This window comes from Ictidomys tridecemlineatus, chromosome 2 (genome assembly GCF_052094955.1).
Source record: "Ictidomys tridecemlineatus isolate mIctTri1 chromosome 2, mIctTri1.hap1, whole genome shotgun sequence".
Lineage (NCBI taxonomy): Eukaryota > Metazoa > Chordata > Mammalia > Rodentia > Sciuridae > Ictidomys > Ictidomys tridecemlineatus.
This window is the reverse complement of record NC_135478.1, coordinates 147,282,816-147,300,156: the sequence shown is the minus strand read 5'-3', so window position 1 is coordinate 147,300,156 and position 17,341 is coordinate 147,282,816. Positions and strand designations below refer to the sequence as shown.

Below are 17,341 nucleotides of genomic sequence, written 5' to 3'. Positions count from 1 at the left end.
CCTGGGTTCAATCCCCGGTACCAAAAAAAGGAAAAAGAAATTAAAAATAATAATCTTTAATGCTAGCAAGGAAATAGTTAAACATTCTTATTCACCACTGTTTTTTTTAAAGACTACAGAAAATTTTAAGTACTACGTATTGATGCTACCAAATGATTATTTAAAAAGCATTTTGAAATAAAAATTCTCAGAATATAGTTCAAATAAGCAATGACAAAATTCTATGTCAGGCATGATCCTGATTTTTGTGTACAATATGTCCAGGGAAAAAACATATCTAGAAATATTAACCATAGTTAACTCTGGGTAGAAAGATTTAAGTATTCTTATTAACTTATTTCACTAGATTTCCATGATATTTTTTCTGAAGAGACAAATACTTTAATAAGATAATTGAATCAAATAACCAAAAAAAAAAAGTATTGTAATTTTGTCTAAGGTTTTCAAACTGGCAAAGATTCAAAAGTGTCATGATTCACTGTGGATAAGAAAGGGCAAGATAGCCATTTATCCATCCTGAACTAAAACCTATTTCTGGAGGAGGGGACTCTGGTGAAACATTAAAAAAAAAAAAAAAAAAAAAAGATACATGCAAACAAAATTTTTAATTTTTTTTTAGTTGTCAATGGACCTTTATTTTATTTATTTATATGCAGTGCTGAGGATTGAACCCAGTTCTCACACATGCTAGGCAAGTGCTCTACCACTGAGCCACAACCCTAGCCCTGCATGTATCTTACACTCAGAAGTTCCCCAGAAGAAAATTTATACTAAAGGAATAACTGACCAGGGTGCAAAAGATGTCAACCCTGTTCACTGTGACACTGTTTGTATGCGGATTACAAAACATGAAAATACCTAGATGGTCATGAAAGGATTGGTTATAAACCCCTATGTAGGCTAATATGTATCAAGTATAACGACAACAGCTGATTTAGTTAGGTGACCATATTTCCACAATGAAAGAGGAAAGATTATAGAGTGCAAAGTGTGGTCCATTTATACAAATAAATTTTAAAATATGCATATGCAAAGCTGTGAAGAAACAAAGTGCTATTTCCTATGGGATATAATATTTATGCATTTTATTATTTGTGTATTTCAAAAATACATGATTCATTAACAATGAGAATGTATCTTTGCAACAAAGATTTTCAAGATAGTTTAAGGAACCATTTCCTATGGTATGTCCACCCCTCTGGGGATAACCTCATTCCTGGATTTTGCAGTTCTGCATTCTGTGTACTTTTTGTTATTACATTGACAGATATCTCTAGACACTTTTTTTTTTTTTTTTTTGGTAGCAGGGATTGAACCTAGGGCACTTAACCACTGAACCACAGCCCCTTTTATTTTGAGACAGGGCTTCACTAAGTTGCTTAGGAACTTGCTAAATTGCTGAGGCTGGTCTTGAACTCATAATCCTCCTGCCTCAGCTTCCTGAGTTACTGGGATTACAGGCATGCACCTCATGCCCAGCTCATTGTTTAACCCTCAGGAAAAATAACTGTTCTCATTTTGGGGGGAAGAAAAACCCGACTGAGCTGTGACACACCCCTCCAAGTGCCTTTGGGAAACAGGTTAAAGTCACCAGCTGGCTGAGATGCGCATGAAGGTGTCTGGCAGCTGTTGGGGGAGATGCTACAGACCCACCTCACCCTGCTCCAAGGTGGGCAGAACTAGCTCAGGGACAGGAGGTCCTCTGATTGGGCACAGGAGGAGCAAACATCCCCCAGCTTTGACTGCCTATCTTTTCTCATGCTAGAAAAAGACACCACAAACTTGCATTTTTATTGGTAAAACAGATGGACAAACACCTTCTTGCCAGCCATATTTGTGATTTTAAATTGGTCATAGTCATTAAAAATTACATACTACTTAATAGCAATGCGAAGATGAAGCAAAATATAAAGTTTATTGAGTTTTTTTTTCACATGTGTGGACAAGCACTTGAAGGGAAATACAAAAAACATTTGTTTATGAAATCTGGGTGCTACTTCTTTCAATTTTACACCCCTAGCATTGTTATGTTAGTATTTGTATGTAAAAGTTTAAAGAGGTAAGATGATCCAAAAAATAAATTGCTCTACATACCACTATGCTACCACCAGACTGACTGGAATTGAGATGATGGACAGTATTAATGGTTGGGGTGGATGGAAAACAACTGGAAGTCTCAAAATTGGCTAGTAGGTGAGTAATGTGGTTCAACCACTTAAAAAAACTGACTGTTTCAAAAAGCTAAACATACAACTACACCATGATCCAACAGTTTCACTTCTAGCAATATTTTAGAAATAAGTGCTATGTTCACACTAAGACTGATATAAGAATATTCATGGCCTCAGCAAGGTGTGGTGGCACTTGCCTATAATCCAAGCAACTCAGGAGGCCGAGGCAGGAGGATCTCAAATTTGAGGTCAGCTTTGGCAACTTAGCAAGACCCTGTCTCAAAAATTAAAAGAAAGGCTGAAGATATAGCTCAGTTGGTGGAGCGCTTGCCTTGCATGCACATGGCCCTGGGTTTGATCCCTAGCACCAAAAAGAAAAAAATATTAAAAGAAAAATTTTAAAAAAGGCTGGGGATGTACCCCTGGTTTCAATCCCCAGTACTGCATATATCATATGCATTATATATTATATATATGATATAAAATATATAATATCTATACGTTTTTTGCCATAACTAGAATCACTCTATACATAATAGAATTAGCCCTATAATTCAGTTCATATAATAAACTTATTAACAGATGGAAGAAGAGGTAGCCATGGGTGAAACACTATTATTTTAGGAAGGAAATAAAAAGTTAGTAAGAGAAAGAGCTTCACAGCCAGAGCATGATTTTTTTTTTTTTTTTTTAATATTTGCATCTTTTAGTGGCCAAAGGGTTTTTTGTGCTGAGGGAATTAGAAAATGTAGCATTTAGGGTATTTTTTCAATTTGAATTAAAATCTAACGGATATTATACACAAATATGCCCAAGCCCCTTTAAGACCCTAGAAAAGAAGATGGTGATGCCATAGCCCTTAAAATAAATCTGTGCCAAAGATCATAAAATGATTTTAAAAAATTTTTTTAAAGTAAATGAGCTAAGAGAATAACATGCCTTTATTATTAAAGACATTCTGACTTTGAGGTTTCAAAAATACGTCTGCTGTCCAACAAAGATTAATGCAACACAGAGACCAGCTTTTCATCATCCTTACTTGGCTCAGGAGAACTGTACATCACTAAATCTGACCGGTGCCAAACACAATGATAAAATGGGCAATAAAAGAAAGCAGGACTGTTTGGGCACCGGGAAGAACAAGTCTAAGCACCTTCTCAGCTGATTTACTCCAAATGAATTCATCCCAATAATGCAGGAAAGAAAACAAACCCAAGTTTGCACCAACAATGGATTCCGTTTTTCCTAGCAGAAGGTGTTAGTGAGGCATCTGTAGATGGCCACATGTACCACAGCGCTGTTTCTCTGGGAAGGAGGACGATGATAACACTTAGTCTGGGCAGGAGGCAGACTTGCACGGTGTCTGATGTAAAGAGAGCACACAATTTACCCAAATGGTACCGTGATTCCTGAGGGGAATGGCCACTGACCGTTGCTGAACCCTCTCAATTTCCAAGATTGTCTTCTAAGCCTGGCTCGGTCGAGAAAAGGTACTGCCAGGAAAGCTGGGACAGCTCCAAAAGCTAGATCTATTTCCTGCTCTTGGCATGCGGAATCCTATCTCATGAGGGGCGAGAGGAGTTGGCAAGGACTGATTGTATGCTGGCCTCACCATCTGTAAATTACCCAGGCCCATGTTGTCACCTGAATCTGCTGGGAAGTTTCAAGCACCAGGAAGGGTGGAAGCCACTGGGAAGGCTTCTCTGTGGCTCTTTCCTGCTTGTCACATTATGGCCTTAGCCATGGTGCAGAGTGAACTGTCAAGGAAAATGCACTAACTGGAATCAAGCAAGGGAAAGATGATCCAGGGACAAGATGACATGAGTGCAAGGACCAGAGACTAAATCACCACCTGCTTAGGCTGGAATGAAGAAAATCCTCCTCACTCATAGTTTGGTTTTATCAGCAGCCAGAGACAATGACATAAAATACAGCCCAGCCTTTAAATTATTCAAGTCCGGTAATTCCACAGGGTCTGCACATCTGATTAAAGAGCTCTGTGTGTATAAAATGAGCTTCAGGTTTCTAGAGGCAATGTGTGTTAGGCAGGGCGATTAGGAGACCTGGGCCTTATCTTAGCCTTGCCTCCATTCCATACAGGATTGAGAGAAGTCATCTAACATCTTTTGACCCAAGTGCCTGGGAAAGTCAGAATAGTGATAAGAACAGGGATATACAAGGAAAAGATTTGGGAGTTCAGATCTCAAGTTTGTCATTTACTAGCTGTGTGAACTTGAGCAAGTCACTGAATTTCTCTGATCTTTGTGGGCGGGGGGAATAGAGTAAGAGCAATCTGTTCAAGTAGAATCATGGCTCAGTTGAGAGAATGTGTGATTTCACAAGAAACCAAGTATGTGGAAGTATCTGCAAAAGCTCTTTATAAAATAGGAACAATTATACCCATTTCAGTTTTTATTATGGCTTCTGCCATGGGCTATCCTACAGGGGAGAGTAATGATGCATAAAATATGTAGGAAATGTTCTAGAAGGCAAGGTGTTGGTATGGGGTGGCACTACGATATCCAAGGTGGGGGGGGGCAAAGACCTTGGAATCATGCAAATTTGCATTGAAAACCTCTAAAAGCTTTACTACTTACAAAATGACCCCTCACTTGGACACTCTTAACCAATAACTGAAAGGTAGCATTTCTTTGAAATGAATATATGAGATCAGTGTTTTAATGGTATCTATGCTAACTGCAGTATTTTGCCCCTGTAGAAGTCACTCAGATGTTCTGAGATCAGTTCAATGGTAGCAGATGTCTCAAAACATTTATATTCAGCACTAATGGGAAATTATGGGCACTCTGAACTCAGGACCTACGCTTTCTTACTTGAGGCCTTAATCAATAAGCACAGGTGTTTCTAAATCACACATTAGTAACATATTTTGACAATTGCATTTTTTTTTTAGTTCATGAATTATAACATTTTGGGAAGCAGTGCAAACATTTTTACCAGTTTTCCAAAGGGGCCCAAGGAACAGAAGAGGTGAAGAGGCCCACAACCTCCTGAGAGTCTATTTTCTTAGGTATAAGAGAGAGATGAGCACTCTGGATGCAGGGTCACCGTGAGGGCTAATGACAAAGCATTGCCTAGGCCCCTGCACATAGAAGGTGCTCAATTAAGAGAGGATAAATGATAGAATAAGAAATTTTTCTGAATGCATTTCCTCCTCCTTTAACATGACAATTTCAATAAAACTTAATTTATCTTTCAAGGAGTTTAGGTTACTGCTTTCTTATGACTTGACTGCCAATTGCTAGGTGGCCTTGCCTGTTGTTTGGGACAACATGTCTGTGGATGTCCTAAGTCCAGATTGCTACTGCTGGAATCCACCTATGCACAGGCCAGAGATGTGGAGCCTGCACTTTAGCTGAGGACCTGGAGGTCTTGCAGGGGACAGGCACCTGGCTTAGCTGCATGGCTCTGAGCCTATGACCAAGGTCTTGGCTATGGTGGAGGAAATGAGAACAAGTTATTTAGAAACTGGGAGCACGGAAGTATTAAGATTGCCAGTGAGAGGACCTTTACAGGCTGGACGAGTCTTTAGGCTCAGCATAATGAACCTCAATGTGAGAAAATTAAGTAATGTTTCAACTTGAGTCCCAAATCAACAGTCTCAGCAATATGAGAGTACTCAGCAAATGGGAACGCACTATAGGCACAGAGGGAAGATTCATGGTCGTCTTAATTAACTCCGAGGTGCCACACATAAGGGGAAAACGATAAATCAAGTAGATTACTGCCAGCAATCCGAATTTCCAAGTGAAATAAGAGAGGTGTAGCGCCTTGAGTCATTTTGTAAATGTGTATGGTGAGGGCGGAGGGGGGAGATCTCCAAGGTCATCTCTTATGTTATAATTTGCTACTTTGTAATTTTATACCATGTGCAAAGTATTTGCCATCACTGTCAGGTGTGAAGAGGCAGGAAGGAGATGAGTAAGACACATCAAGGGAGGGCAACAATCACACACAAAACTGACTGCCACTTATGCATTTATTAAAAATACATTTACTGAGCACCTACTAGGTAACACTTATAGGAACCGAGGATAACAGTGATGACCAAGATGGTCAAAGTCTCTGCGCCATGGAGCTCATGATCTAATGGGGGCCAACAGACACTCAACAACACACCAGTTAAATAAGCCTGTGATTTTAGGTAATGATAAGTGCTATGAATAATAAAGCAGAGTGCAGGCCCAGAGGTGGGTAATAGGATGCTATTGAAACTAGGGAAAGTCTACCAAGTAGGGGACATCTGACCAGACACAGAGAAGGGGAGGGAGCGAATTCTGTGAAGCTCTGGAGAGTGCCCTCGCAAGAAGCAGAGCTTTGGGACAGACATGAGCTTGCTGTGCACAAGTGGCAGGAGCTGTAGCTCTGGCTGGGGCTGCTAATAAGAGGTGACCCGGAGCACAAGAGCATGCTGGCTACTGTAAGGAATTTCACTTTTATTCCACAGGAAGCCAATGGCAGGAGAGGGAGGCAACCCAATTTGGATTTTATACTGTCGATAGACAGGGAAAGAATATTGGCCTGGAGAATAAACATCTACACTGAGCATTGTTCTTAGCGGTGAAGAACACAAACCCACACACACCAACCTGGGGTCTGTCTGAATATTCACCAGTCAAGAGCAGATGGCAGAATAAATCATTAGACAACCATACCTTAGAATGCATTAGATCTCTATTGACCTGTAAAGATGTTAAATGAAAAGCAAAAGAAATACGTGTGTATAATACATATCATACACATTTATTTCAGGCTCCAGTACTTATGAAAGCTAAGGTCACAACAAATAAAATCCCTGTATACATGTCTACACCTGGGGAAGAATGTGGATGGATGCCCACCATGACATGACATTTATTAACTTGGTGTAGAAAGCTTGGTAGGGGGTTGCAGAGAGAAGCTGCTGATCTTAAATATATTGTATGTAATTTAAAAATCTATATCATTCAATAGTCATAGCAAGTTGTATTAATGTTATAGTTTTGGGAAAAGAACCCGAAGATTTAGGAGCTGGGGACGAAGCTCATAGAGCGCTTGCCTAGCGGGTGTGAAGCACAGAGTTTGATTTTCAGCATTGCATATAAATAAATTAAAAGATCCATTGATAACTACAAAAAAAAGAACCTAAAGGTTTCAATGACTTATTCCTAGGTTGGGGAACCTGCATAAAATAGGCAGTGTTTATGTTGACCTTGATGTATAGGATGACCACAGCCAGCAGAGAGTGGCAGGATAAGGAAGGACACCACAGCAGAGGGCAACACACAGAAGGTTCTGAACACGGAGCTGACAATGATTCTTTTGACAGATCTTTCGATGGCAACTGGTAGTTAGTCAGGGTTGCAGTGGAGACACTGGAGGCAGAAAGGGAGATTAGTGAACCCTTGGGACAATTCAGAACAGGAAGTTGGAGCCTCAAGGGCAGACAGCAGACAGCGAAGCATTCAAGAGGAGATGAGGGTGCATATGTTAGGAGCTGCTGCCTAATTACTAGAAATGGGTGTGAGGGAAAGCAATAGACAATGGGCTCCATTCTACCTGGAAATAGGTGGGTACCAGTAAACATTATGAATCCAAGAAAGAGGAGCCATTATGGAGCAGATGTGAAACAACAGACAGGCCCTGGATAAATGGAGACTGTATGGAACATTCCTGTACTCACAGAGTGGTACAGCTAGGAAAGCGGGTTGGGGGAAACCTGGGATTAGGAAGTCAGGGATCCTCTCTAGGCGATAAATAAGGTCATGGAACAAACACAGACAAAAGCAACACACTAGAGGCAAGATTTAGGGAGAAGCCAGTGTGGGGCAAAGAGGAAGAATAAGAATCAGGATAGAGGAGATAATGGGCCTAAGTGGGGAGAGTTTTCAGAAACAAAGTGTCCAACCACAATAGGCCAAGGAGGGCAAGGTCTTAAGATACCACCATCACCTATGATCAGAAATGGGAAGGTTGGTGAGGCCAATTTGGAAAGCAGTATGGAGATTCCTGGGAAAGCTGGGAATGGAACCACCATTTGACCCAGCTATTGCCCTTCTCGGACTATTCCCTGAAGACCTTAAAAGAGCGTACTACAGGGATACTGCCACATCGATGTTCACAGCAGCACAATTCACAATAGCTAGACTGTGGAACCAACCCAGATGCCCTTCAATGGATGAATGGATTAAAAAAAATGTGGCATTTATACACCATGGAGTATTACGCAGCACTAAAAAATGACAAAATCATGGAATTCGCAGGGAAATGGATGGCACTAGAACAGATTATGCTTAGTGAAGCTAGCCAATCCCTAAAAAACAAATACCAAATGTCTTCTTTGATATAATGAGAGCAACTAAGAATAGAGCAGGGAGGAAGAGCAGGAAGAAAATATTAACATTAAACAGAGACACGAGGTGGAAGGGAAAGGGAGAGAAAAGGGGAACTGCATGGAAAAGGAAAGAGACCCTCATTGTTATAAAAAACTACATATAAGAGGTTGTGAGGGGAATTGGAAAAAAAAACAAGGAGAGAAACGAATTACAGTAGATGGGATAGAAAGAGAAGATGGGGGGAGGGGAGGGAGGATAGTAGAGGATAGGAAAGGTAGCAGAATACAACAGTTACTAGTATGGCAGTATGTAAAAATGTGTATGTGATTCTGCAATCTGTATTTGGGGTAAAAATGGGAGTTCATAACTCACTTGAAACTAATGTTTGAAATATGATATGTCAAGAGCTTTGTAATGTTTTGAACAACCAATTAAAAAAAAATGCGAAGGGAATCAACTTAGGTGCCCTTCAACAGACGGATGGATAAATAAACTATATATTTATAATGAAATACTATTCAGCCATAAAGAATGAAATTATGGCATTTGCTAGTGAATGGATGGAGCTGGAGAATATCATGCTAAGTGAAATAAGCCAGTCCCAAAAAACCAAAGGCCAAATGTTCTCTGAAATGTGGATGCCAACCCACAACAAGGGAGGGTAGTGAGGGGAAGAATAGAAATTTGTTGGACAAGACAAAGGGGAAAGAAGGGAAGGAAGGGGAGATGGGACAAGGAAAGACAGTAAAATGAATCAGATATAACTTTCCTGTGTTCATATATGAATACATGATCAGTGAAATTCCACATTATGTATCCAATTAGAATGGGATCCCACAAGAATGGGATCCTAACTGGAATGGGTTATATTCCATGCATGTACATCAAAATACACTCTACCACCATGTATATGTGCGCACGTGCACGTGCGTGCGTGCGCGTGTGTGTAGCACTGGAGACTGTCAGTGGGGAAATCAGTCTAAGCAGGAACTGCTATGTGTTATGGTAAACTCCAAAAAGTGGGTTTCTATACGGAGGGGGGGGGGGAAGAAAACCAAATTCTGTTCTAGATTATTTTAGCATCATGGGATTGTTACTTGCCTGCAATAAATTTTGGAAAAAATGTATCGTAGCTTTGAAATTGTCTCAAAGGTTCATAAGATCAGACACAAATATCGATGTGTGAACCATAAGTGGCATTATGTCCCTAAGCAACCTACCAAAACTCTGTCTCAAAATTAAAAAAAAAAAAGTGGGAGGGGGGCGATGATTCAATCTCTGGTATCAAAAAAAAAAAAAAGCAATTTAAGTTGTATAAGTAACTTGCTTGACACATAGTCTATGGCTTGTTCCTGGGGCAATCTAAGAGGGCCAGTGTCTAACAAGTGAATCATATCACTCGACTGCCAAGACTCACCTCTCCTACCACGTGTTCTGTGCCAGCAATACAACCTAATTATGTTGGAGCAAGCCAAAATGTCACCCAAGAGCTCTTTCTAGCTTCCCAGTTCCCCTCAAGAGTATATGGTCTTTACAGAACACAATGAGCAGGCCAAATCAGGTGAGAGATATTACGAGGAAAACCTGGCAGGCAGCCATCTCAGCTTTGTTTCAACTGATGTCCATAAAAACATAGACGAAGAAAATGGTAGCACAGTGTCTGGTGTTTGAGACCTAACAGCATGCAACATGTTTATGGTGTGCATTAGGCCACAAACTTCAGTCTGGGGTGCGCAGATTCAGTAGACAAAGGAGGAAAATAGGAAAGTGTGTTTGGTACTGTAATAAATGACTGCTCTCAGAAGACCATAAACAGGTGGTTTCGTGAAAAAAGAAAAAAAAAACCCACTGCTTTTAGATTTTAAAACAAAATCAAACGCTTCAGGCTTGTTTGTATAAAATAGAAGGCCAGTACAAGCTCTGCTAATTACAGCGTTTTTTTATGAGGCTATGACTGACTATAATCTGGCAAAAATGAGTCCAACTGAAACAGCAAGAGTGAGAGTTTGGGAGGATTAGGCGAGGTTTTGGAGTGGAAGAAAAGTGGAAAAGAGGAAGAAAGCTTTCATTAAATAGTTCACATTCTGGTAGGAGGAAAAAAAAAAGGCATCCAGACTGATTTTATTTTCATTCAAAACAACCTCTTATACAGATTTTACTTTAAATCCTTGAACACATTTCTAAAGGCTGCTTTCAAGTCTTTGTTTCCCCAAATCCAACATCTAAGCCAAGCCAGGGAAGGTCTCTATTGACTGCTTTATCTCGTCTAAGAAAAGATTCTCCTGTTCCGTCAGGTCTTGCCGTTTTGTTGTATATTAGTGTGGTACCTAATTCATTCTGAAGCAGATGGAGTTTTGTTCCAATAGGCAGTTCAGTACAGGCTGATTATACTGAGCTTGTGTTGGCTTAGATTTATACTTTATGAGACCAAACATCTGGAAACCCCGAATGTTTCGGACTAACTTGTCAGGACTCACCCCCAAATTCCATCTCCTCTGAGGATCTGATGGAGGTTTGGTTTTAAATGTTGTTGGGATACCTCTAGAACAAGTCATATTCTAGAACAAAGTCCTTATTTCTACTCTGTTGTCTTTCTGATTTATCAATCAGAAGACTAGGGTTCTAACAAAGTCTCCATGTGGGAAACTTCCAGCCACAGGGTCCCTTTATTCCATTCCCAACCTTGTTGCAGCTTTTCTTTGACACTCAATCATGGACTTCTGGAAATCTGAACAGCTCCCTTACCTCCAGTCTTCCTTTCCTGCACCAATACATGTACATACAGAAACGCACACACACACAATTACAGTAGCCTTAGCTGCCCCAACCCGGGTTCTGCCTCCTTGACCTCCTCAGCAGAGAGACACTGTCATGGTCTGCTTGGGCTCTGTTCACTGGGCCACATGAGGACACCATCCTCAGATGGCGAGAGCTGAGTGACTGGTGGCTCTCACCTTCTAAACTTCATTTTTTTGGGGGAATTGTAATCCTCTACTACCTATTACCTGGAGCCTAAAAACCACTATCTCCTACAGTTGCCTATTATTTGTGGTAGGACAACTAGTAATAGCCATCACCGAGTACATTTTTTTATGCTGCAGGCCAGGTAAATGCTGAATAAAAGTGTATAGTATTGATTTTCATTCATAATAAAGTTATATTATAAGGAAATGGGTCTTTTAACACACCTGGGTAGAGGCTCCTAGATGTCTCATGAAAGTATCCCTGTGATCCTTAGAATCAAACAAGTTTTTTCAGTTCTTTGGTAAATATTTAATGAGGCTCTACAATGAACCAGACACTGTTCTGGGGTCTGACACACAGTTAGGGCAGATGGGAGATGTCTCTGTTCTCAAGGAGCTTCTTTCCTGGTGGAAACTGTTCTGGTCATATTCCAAAGCAATACTTCCCCTCCAGGTGTTCCTCCAATCAGCAACTTGGTAGTGAAAGGGGACTTACCAGGAGCAGAATATGGAGAATAAAAAGATTTTTTTTTTTTTAACATAGCACTGACTATGTCACAGGTGCAGAACAAGTGCTTTATATGCACCAACTGATTAAATATTCACAATTAGGGAGGTATTATTAGAGATGAGGAAACGGAAGCCGAGACTTGCCAACTCTGTCACACAGCTTGGAGAGCAGATGGGACTTTAACCTAAACAGTCTAATTCCACTGCTTACCCTAAACCACTGCATTGTTCTACTTCTGAAATAAAAGGAAAATAACATGGAGGTGTGGAAAAAGCAGAGATGGTTTTTGAGGGAAAAATCTTCGTTTTTAATAGAAGGCAATTCGATGTCTGATCAGTGTATGAGAAGTAGATGGATCACCATTAAAAGAGGTGCAAGAGAAGGTGATCAAGCCAGTGCCTCCGTCCCAGGTGAACTATGAGAAAAAAAGAATTCTGCAATTTGAATCAGAAAAAAATACAAAGCCATCTGCATAAAAGACTTCAGGGTTCCTTGAGGAAACTGGGGAGGGTGGTGGAAGCGATATTACTCCAGCAACCCTGAATTATGTGTCCAGAACACTAGTTCCATTAGTGTTCAACAAAAAGCACCCTGGGATCAGGTACATGTTAGAATTATATTGCCCCCTTTAGAGATATAAAAGGCATATCAAGCAGAGGGGAGGAGACATTTAATTCATGATTTCCCAACCTTAATGATCTCAGTATCCTACTGCAAGTAAAAGAGGTAGGGTGTGTGTGTGTGTGTGTGTGTGTGTGTGTGTGTGTGTGTGTGTGTGTGTGTGTGTGTGTGTGTGTGTAGAGGAGGGCTACTGATTATTTCTTGGAAATACTTTTCTATAAAACACTTTAGAATTTGATGTCTAACTTTAAGAGCAAACATTAAGCCAAAGTAAAAACATTTTTAGAGGTGAAATCTATAATTACTGCACCAAACAGTGCAGGGGTCCAACAAAGAGAATTAGAGTAGAGCTATAGTATAGTTATAAGAAAAATTTATTAAGCAGTGAATGGTAAGGGTTGAATGTAAGAAGGCAGCAATTTACTGGGCATGATAATTCTTTACATCTTATATAAAATGCTATATATATTTTAAACATTAAGGTTTAAATGAATTGGAGTTATTGGCAAACTCCAATTCATGTTATTTAATAAAAACATTTTGAAATCACAGTATAATTTAGAGCCTTGGTCATGTATGTTATCCCTTTTTAGTTATCTATTTCTGGGGAGTCACAAGTTATTAATAAGCTACCTTGTCACCTCAGTATGGCTACCAGAACTACTTTAATAACAGCTTGAAGGAACCTGGGGTAGCCTTTGCTTCTTAGCAAGCTTTTTGAGGAGACTCACCTGACTTCTCCCTGCAGTCACCTGTCCCCTGCCTTGCAGGTGAGTCATGGTGGAGGACGGCCTCCTGTGTGCTCCCTGTGTTCCACCCTTTCTTTCCTATCGGCTGCAGATGTGAAGGTTCCCTTCCTCATGGGACCTGAGGCATATGCTAAGATTCACTGGGTATGCTCAACCCAATTCCGTGGTAGTGATCTAACAGGAATTCCTGCTCTTCTCACCGTCTTTTAGCTTCTGCTGTTTCTATTGTTTGATCCTATTAAGCTGCTAACCTCCAGTTATTGAGGGCATGGTAATTACTCTGTATTATTTTTATATCTGTCCTAACTTTTCTAATGTTAGTCTTCCAAATTCTCCTCCTACTTTCCTAATGAATACTTCCAATATCTCAACAAGTCTAGCTATATGGCAATTAGATTCTGGAGCCTACCTGTGCAAGTCTGACCCCACTGACCCCTGGGTATTGTCATTTGCCCCCCGCCCCCATTTTCTCACAAGTGTACAATGAGATTTTCCAGAGGTTATCTGATATAGTACTGCAGCAGATTGAACGTAAAATCCAAAATCCAGCCAATATCCAGCCGATTTCCATAAAGTCATTCACCGAACAGACCTGCTTTTAAGGGAATCAAAGACTTTCTCTTTCTACTTGTAAATATGATTTTTAACATTATGTTAAACAGTATATAACAATTTAAAATAGTTAAATAAAGGCAATGATTTCTACAACTGCTTTCATCTTCTTTTAAATAACCCCAAAACGTGAGCTCCTTGTTAAAGACCATCTCTCTCTGATGATTAGTCAATGTCACTGCCAAAGAAAGTTCCATCTCAATTTTGGGATGCCTAGATGTCCATTGGGGTTAACAGACATATGAACAGAGCAATATTAATCATTTCTCCGTCTTCACTGCTCAGCAAAATTAGAATTTATTTCCCTGAGGTTCAGGAAAAAAAATGAACCTCTTATTCATTCAACTTAGTTTTTTTAAAAACATAGTATTATTTTCTGCTATATTCAGGATATTGCTGTCAAACTTCGTTGATGTTGTTGTTCATTCTACCTAACCCATAATACTATTTTTTAAAATCTGTACTGGCTCATCTGGATTTTGACACTCCCTTCTTTTATCAAAGGTTCAGAAGACCCCAGAACATCTTTCCACCATGGCCAGGCTTGCAGCCATCAGTTGATTAGCTCTTTTCTCTACTCAGCTTTTATCTACCATTGACAAATACTAGAGTGTCTACTGTGTGGAGAGTACCATGTTGGGAATGTGCCCGCTCCCCACAGAGGCATCCTGCGTGAGCAGCTGGTAATCCGGGCAAACTTTCACATGTCCTCCTCACCAAGAGGGCATTAGTGAATTACTGGCCCACTACATATGCGTACTTCTCCACCAGCTCAGACTTACTCTGTCATTATTTCTCAGGTCTCTAAATATAATAAAATATCCAGTTCAAGATCAAGTCTAACTTGCCATTTAAAACAAATATAGGACAAAGAGGAAACCACCAAATGGTACCCTGAGGGGGGGAAGAACAAAGCAGAGGGTGGGAACATTCTATGGGACAACTGGACCATCTCTTCGATAAATCATTTTCAATCCCAGGACTGGGTCAGATTAAAAGAGACTGGAGGGATTAAAATGTCCAGGTCCAATGTGATGTTCTGGATTGGACATGGCCTGAATAAACCCACTGGAAATGATAAGCAGTATGGTTTAATATTGCACAAATTCGTACATAAGACAAGGGACAATTTACCCAAATCACAATAGCCACACTATTAAAAGTCCTATTCAATATCATAATTAGTCTACATGCCTATTTATCTATCCCACAATATTAGTAGGCTAATAAAAATTAATATAAGCCTAAGATATGACTTTTCAAAACCCTTGCTGATTGCTGAAAACACAGGCTCCATGATAAAGCAGGCTCCATGATGAAACTCAGATAACCATACACATCCTTATTTGTATCTGATATGATTTTTAAAACCATAGTAATAAAAAACTATAGATCTCTTATGTCATTTCGTGGGAATACTGATGAGGAAATCAGATATGCAAATAGATGTTTATATTATGCATCCTTTTGAAAACATGCTTCATAGAAGAACTTCAAACAGCACAGATGACCAAGTCACAGCTCTGTCTGGGCAAGAATTGAACAAGTTTCCTAAAAAGGCACTCGAATCAAACAGTACAGATAATTCATTCCCAACTTTCCACTCCAGGCTCTAAACCACAACTCTGGTACCAAGAGACTGGAAACACTCCTCACCTTATATAAAGGGGACAATCAATAGAAATTCATGGGCTGAATTATGAGCAGAGAGTTTCTTGTTCTCATTAAAAACTAGTTTTGCTTTTACTTTGTCTTTTTCGCTTTGGGAGTGTGTGTTTTCTTAACCTAAGGTGATTTCAAGTTCTCTCCAAAAAATTACTGTCTCCTTAATTATTTGAGTTGGCTGAAACACTAAGTCTTCTTTTAGACCTGATATATCAAGTTAGAAATGGTTCCCTAAAGTTGGGCTCACACGTTCAGTTTAAGTAAAAACTCATGTTATTCTACACAGATGGGGTTAGTTGCTAAGAATATTTTTACTAAAAGATGAGCTGCTACTAAATTTCTGAAATTAAATTATTTCAATTTGTTATATCCTGATATATTCTGATATTCTAACCATGTTTTGAATCCATAAAGTACCTCTTCACCCCAGGATTTAAAAGGTTCACTCCAACATAAATCCATTAATTTCCCACATTGCCTTATGAAGTCAAAAGAGCATATTCTAACTCTGCATACAAAATACTTCCAGAATGAGCTTATAAATCAGTCACATTTTTAGCCATATGCACAGGACTATAATTCTACATCTCCAACAGATGAACCGAAAACTCCAAATAGAAGTTGCTTTAAAATAATCTCATGCAAACATTTTTAAGATTGAAAGCATCATTGTTGCCCTATACTGCTAAAAATATGCATTTAAAAGGTAAATAAGTGGCAGATGAGGTTGCTATAAATTCTGAAAATGGCTTACCTATTAATGTAACTGAGGGCAACATAGGTTGGCTGTTGTAATTCTTGTTTTTCTAAAACACGTGGATCTGTATCTGCAATAAAAACACAATTATAATTTTTCAGGTTTTGCATCAGAATATATGAGGTTCCCACACATAAAGTAATAGAGGCTAACCAGAGAAAGAGATTAATTTAGAATATGTCTTTTTAAAGAAAACCTAGTCAGCAAAGCACAATCATTTGTTCATTCATTCATAAATAACAAGATATTGCATTACTTTTCAAGGGAATTCCAAACATCAACAGTGATAAAATGCCCATCTGTCACCCAAACCCTTGCACAATCCCCCTCATAAATATTGGTTTTCACTGCTTACAGTTACAATGTTGGCATGGTTTTCGGTGGTTAATCGGCCTAAGAAAGAAAGTCTCTGTTAATTATGCCCACTTCAATGCTGGAACAAATTAGTTTCCATTGGAAAGCTCCATCAATTTGAAAATCTACTGAGCATTGTTCTTGTTCACTGAATGCTTTTTTTTGAGTTTGGATTCATATTCTGGAGGGCAGCTCTTCTCCTTTTTAAATGTATAATGAGTTTATTATAACTTTTCTAGACTCTCAATCAGAAACTCTCATACTGGGTTCAGAGTTAACAAACAGCACATTCACCAGAGGGGTTTTCTACTGAAAAAGGCAGAATTCATGGCGACATTCCATAGTGGCGCTTCTCTTAGCATGGTGCCAAAAAAAATGTACTTCTCACAACCAGGAACGTGTTCTCAAGCTTCTCACACGGAGAAATGATTGCCTAAATATATGCAAAACAATGTTTATATAATAATAACAAAAGGAGGAAGCAAAGGGAGGAAGGTGACCACACGCTGTTTGCTTAGAAAAAGTCTCAGACGGTTCACAGATTTCATTATAGCCTCCTCTAAAGCACCGCATTATTAGAAGTCCTCCAGCTGCACTTGGCAG

The 17,341-nt window shown here is 39.5% G+C and overlaps 1 protein-coding gene across 4 annotated transcripts in view; it reads right to left on the bottom strand.

Annotated features, from left to right (window-relative positions):
- Window positions 1-17,341, bottom strand: part of Jazf1 (JAZF zinc finger 1) — a 327,034-nt gene that overhangs the window by 127,741 nt on the left and 181,952 nt on the right. For all 4 annotated transcript variants that reach the window (XM_078039925.1, XM_078039927.1, XM_078039926.1 and 1 more), the window contains one exon: window positions 16,382-16,454. In XM_078039925.1, the coding sequence (XP_077896051.1) occupies window positions 16,382-16,454 (73 nt within the window). The remainder of the gene's footprint in view (window positions 1-16,381; window positions 16,455-17,341) is intronic.